This window comes from Microtus ochrogaster, chromosome 8, assembly GCF_000317375.1.
Source record: "Microtus ochrogaster isolate Prairie Vole_2 chromosome 8, MicOch1.0, whole genome shotgun sequence".
NCBI lineage: Eukaryota > Metazoa > Chordata > Mammalia > Rodentia > Cricetidae > Microtus > Microtus ochrogaster.
Window position 1 is genome coordinate 58929874 of NC_022015.1, and position 5361 is coordinate 58935234.

Genomic DNA, 5361 nt, shown 5'->3' on the forward strand with positions numbered 1-5361 from the left:
ATGATAACATGGCACCCTCTTTACCTATTATACCTCATCGAATGCTTAATGGAAAGCTCAACAGTATGTGCAGCAGCTCAAAAAAAAAAAAAAAAGGTTTCTTTTTTTTTTTACATTTATTTTTGGAGGGTGTGTGTGTGTCCCCACAAGTGAAAGAGGACAACTTTCAGGAATCTATTCTCTCCCTCTACCACAAGTTCCAGGGATTAAATTCATGTTCTCAGGCTTGGCAGCAGCTGCCTTTACCCACTGAGCCTTCTTGTCAGCTTCATATATGCAGCACCTTTAAAGTAATCTTTTTTTTTTGTTTTTCTTTAAAGTAATCTTTACCATTTAAAAACAATAGTTAACTAGGTGTCTAAGAAATACACATCAGAAGACAAATGAAAACAATCTGTGATGCTGGCTTAATTACAAACATAGCACACATCACTTTAAGACAGTTACAAAGTCATCTATTTCCTGAAACACACAAGAAGTCTGTAGAACACTGCCCCAGTACATCTATTTATCTAACTTATATTCCAGCAGCTGTAGCTTTCATCAAGTTCTGCCCACTCAAAACACTCAGTTATGACTCATATTTTAAGCTAATATATAAGAATTTTTTTGTATCTACAAATATAGTCTAGCACTTTCAAAATGTTTGCATACATCAAATATATGTAAACTGGGACAAAAACATGAGAGAGTCAAAACTATCTACTTGAGACTATCAAATTACTTTTACTACTAAAATGCAACTTTTATTTCTTTTGGCCTAAAAAATCAGAGTTACATATTTTTTATTAACTTTACAACATTGTAAGTTTAACTTCTAAGTGTAGACACTACTGATCACATGGGATTATTTCTGAGCACAAGTCACTACGCATAATGATATTTGAAAATTTTTATGAAAAAGAAAATAACTTGTCCTTTTAAAGGAAAAGATTTCTTATGCACAGTAACTGAAAATATCTACAGACTAGTTATATCTATGTTACTTTCTAGAACTTCTATGTAGCTATTTTATCTCATTCTACATGACTCTTTCTCCATCTGTAAACTAGATGGACTACAAGAATGCTAAGGTTCCTTCTGTGTTTAAAATCCTGTGACATCAGTTTTGAGTATATTTAGCTATTTAAAAATAATGACATGTGGGACCAGAGAGATGGCTCAGATGGTTAAGAGAACTTACTGCTCTCCCAGAGGACCAGAGTTGGATTCCTAGCACTCACTTCCGGTGGCTCGGCTCTCAAACCACCTGTAACTTGAGCTCCAGCAGGTCTGACAAACTCTTCTGGTCTCTAAGGGCAGCTGCATTCACATGCACATTAGCACCCCACTACATGTGTGCACACACGTGCGCATACACACCCACACATACACACTTAAAAATAAAGTCTGTTTTAAAAAAGCTTTCTTTATAAAATGACGACACGTGAATAACTGGCTTTTTATATGTACCATCTCCACCACACCACAATGCCCTGTAAAGGTAAGCTACAAACACAGTAAGAAATAGCTATCACCAAATAAACACATTAAAAATAATCTATAGCTATTTGCAAATAGTTAACCTATTCCCAAATAATTCTATTTTATTGAAGAATGCAAAAACATCTTTAGTTTGTTTAAAGGGAATTTGCCTTCTAGTGACTTAAGCACTCACTATATTACTCTTTTAATGAAATTAGTCAGCAACAGATTTGGAATTAGTATATGAGCAGCCAAAGACAAATGAAGAATAGATTATTTTACATATATGCAATGCTCAAGTCCAGATTTGAGATAATATTCATTTTACTGCACTACTGTGATTAATACATTGAGTTACATGACCAACGGTATTGACTTTTTTTTTTTGTTTGTTTGTTTTGTTTTGTTTTTCGAGACAGGGTTTCTCTGTGGCTTTGGAGCCTGTCCTGGAACTAGCTCTTGTAGACCAGGCTGGTCTCGAACTCACAGAGATCCGCCTGCCTCTGCCTCCCGAGTGCTGGGATTAAAGGCGTGCGCCACCACTGCCCGGCTTTGACTTTGTTTTTAAAAAAACCATTTAGTTCTCATAGCAATTTTTTGAAGTAGATGAGATGATACTGTTCCCATTTTACAGGCAAGGAAATAGGCCAAAAAAGTCAAGTCAGTCAAGTTCATTCAGCTAATAAATAGCCAAACTCCTATTCTGAGAACTAGAGAGATAGCTGGTTCAGTAGTTAACCAACCCTTGACACCGAATCAAGACGATCCATTCGATTCGTTCAGATCCCATTACCACAGAACAAGCCCATAAGCCCAGCTCCACAGGAGATGAACACAGGAGGCTAGCTGGATATTGCTGGCTTCCAATCCCTAAGAAAATGCAAGTCTCACATTTAGGGAGGAGCCACGCCACACGGGAAAAGGTGGAGAGTAGCAGCACACACTAGACACTTGCTCCTAGCTTCCACTTCTTGATCATGCTCCCACACACACAAGCGCATATACACACTCTCTCACACACAGAAAGTAAAAAGTCTTGGCAATATATTATTCCACCTTTATTAATACTAATATTTAAAGACGTTTCTATTACTGAAAATTTTTAATTAACAGAGCTCACGTCCAGTATATAGAGATTGTTCAATTTTAGTGTCCTGTGTTAACTTATTTTCTCTTCCTAAAAGGGGGAAGAAGAGGATATAGGTGATGTATATCAAAACGATGGTACAATTTGAACTACCTATAATTCCTAGTAGAATAAAAAATTTCTAAGGCTCTATACTTAATTCCGTGGTAGATTGCTTGTCTGGTATGTTTGAAACCCTTTGTTTTATCTAGCACTGGAAGAAAAGACAGACAAACAGACACACACACAGTACAAGTCTAAACCTATGAAAGATGTTGTGTTGATGCATTCATTTCGTGTCACTGCAAAAATTTAATTTCCTCAGATGAAACAAACACCTAATAACACTAAATTTCCAATGGCTGAAACCGGTAGAAGATTAAAATTTTAAGCGATCATCTTTCTACACGAGCCAAAATTATTTTCTAAAGGTTTTTCGCCCTACATGCTGTTTTAGACGCCATGCTAAAAAATGTCTACAAGTTGCGGGTTCAACCTCCATCCTACAAAAGGCTTTCCCTTCTGCCTACTCGTGCGACTCTTAACTTCTGGAACCTCTCTAATGTCCTCGGCAGTTCTGGGCTCCTCCGTGGATGCACTCGCCCTTCGAGCCATGCCCCTCACACCCCTCCGGTTCCTCGCCCAGCGCTGCTCCTCCTCCCGAGGTGCCAGCACCAACTCTGCACCTATCAGCGCCGCCCCCCAGGCCCTGGCCCAGCCCCTCCTCGGACACGTGTGCGGGTGTGTTTGTGTCTGTCTGTCAGTCCCACTGGGGACCCGGCTCGCTTACCGAGAGAGAAGGGCCAACTTCTGCTCCAGCAACATCTCCAGCTTCTGGCCCTGTTTGGAGATCCAGTGGTCGACTCCGTGCAGACGGTAGCACGTCTCCAGCATCAACCTGAAGTCCGCCACAAACTCGGTGATGCCCCTGTACTGGCCGCTGGAGAACTTCTCCTCCATCTTCAACAGACACATGCCCTGGCCCGGCTGGGGCGGGACGACGCGACCGCCCCGGCCCCCGGCGCGCCGCCCTTCGGCCACCTCTTCTTCCACGGCGGCAACGCCCCCCAAGGGCTGCAGGAAAGGGGCGGTGAGGCCGCGGTGCTTCTCCTGCAGGAACTCGCCCAGGATGCGGTAGCCCTGCTGCAGCTCGTAGGTCAGGTCCTGCTCCCTGCAGCCACCGCCCGCGACCACCGCCGCCTCCGCCACCTCCTCCTCCTCCTCCTCGTCGTCGTCCAACGAGGAGGCACTCCTCCTGCGGACCAGCTCCGAGGCCCGGGCCGCCGCTGCGACCTCCTCCTCCTTCTCGTTCCCTTCCCGGGTCGTCGGTGGCGGCCGCTCCTCCTCCGCGTCCCGCTCCATCTCCCCCGGCGTCCCCGGTTCGCTCATGTCCCCCGGCAGGCCCAGGCTGGGCGGTGAGGAACGACCGCTCGAGGCGCCGGGAGACGCGTGAGCGCCGGCCGCCTCCTCAGAGAGCCGAGGCGCCGCCGCGCAGCCCGTGCCGCATCGGGCCTTGCTCTCCAGTCGCCGGCCGGGACCCGCGCGCGCGGGGGTCTCAGGCTCGCGCCCGCGGGGCGGGGTTACATGGCGCGCGGGGGAGGGGGGGAGAGGAGAGCCTAGGTGCCCTCCTCTCCCCTCCCCGCGGCGGCGCGAGGCCCGCGCCGGCTTCACCCTCCTCCCGCCCGCTCACCGGCCGGGCCGCCCGGGCCTCGGCGCCCCACCCCCTCCCGGGCCGACGGGGCGCTGGGAGGGGGCGAGGAGGAAGAGGTCGCTACTCCGTCCCGAGCGGGCCGCAGCACCGGGCCGCCGCGGCTCCGGCTCCTCCTTCTCCCTCACACCCCCTCCCGACCCTGTCTACCTGCGGGGGATCTGGACAGGAGGAGGCGGCGCACTGACCGGGCGGGCGACAACTGTCAGTTAGAAGCCCCGCTGGGCGGGGGGGGGGCAGGGGAGGGGCGGAGAGGAAAGGGGGAGGGCACTCAGCCCCCCCGGCCGGGGAGAGCTGGGGAGAGCGGCAAAGAAAGAAGCGCCGTCGCCATTCCCTGCGCGCATGCGTAGTGGCACGAGGTGGCCCCGCCCCCTTTCTGCGACGCCGAAGCCAGGTCTTGGCTCCTCCGCCGGCCCGGAGGCCGAGTGTGGAGGCGGGCCGATGATGTCATCAATATGCGGACTTGGGCGAGGGGTGGGGTGGAGGGAGAAGCAGAGCGTCTGCGCGGGCGCACGCTCTTAGGAAAGTGATCAAAAGCCTAGAAATTACTTTCGTGAGACCCTTTCTGGTCCTAAAAGTTTTAATATAAGTTTGTTTCAAAGCAGTTAACTGGCTGACCTTTATTAAGGACAAATGAATAACGAGAACGCACAAAAGTAAATCCTCTCCGTTGTAAAAGACTTATCTTTGCACCCCTCCTCCCTGTGACTTGCAGGTCTCTTTACATAAAACTAGCAGTTAGGAAAAATCAGAAAGGAAAGTTTAAGCACTGCGCAAAAGAAGAATGGAGGATTGTAGAACTTTAGTTCTCGAAATTCCAGCTCCCAGTTAACACTTTTAAAAACATATTTGTAAACCAAATCCTGTTTGAAATTTCTGTTGAAATTTCAAAAACGGAAAACACCAGGATTCTTAAGTTTAGCTAACAATTATGGGAATGCAATCTCGCTCAAATGTCTCCAAATATTTCTACTAAAATTAAGCTATACAGCTCGTCATTGGTGTAGCTTTAACAACTCGCTACATATTCTTATTCATAAATGACTAAAAAGTGGACTCATCA

At 47.5% G+C, this 5361-nt stretch overlaps 1 protein-coding gene across 5 annotated transcripts in view; it reads right to left on the minus strand.

Annotated features, from left to right (window-relative positions):
• Kiaa2026 (KIAA2026 ortholog) overlaps window positions 1-4700 on the minus strand; it is an 81840-nt gene extending 77140 nt beyond the window's left edge. For 2 of the 5 annotated variants that reach the window (XM_026781189.1, XM_026781188.1), the window contains exon 1: window positions 3381-4700. In XM_026781189.1, the coding sequence (XP_026636990.1) occupies window positions 3381-3979 (599 nt within the window). In that variant the 5' untranslated portion in view covers window positions 3980-4700. The remainder of the gene's footprint in view (window positions 1-3380) is intronic. The other 3 variants (XM_005352124.2, XM_026781187.1, XM_026781191.1) reach the window with 2 other exon arrangements.
• Between the last annotated feature and the right edge of the window lie 661 nt (window positions 4701-5361).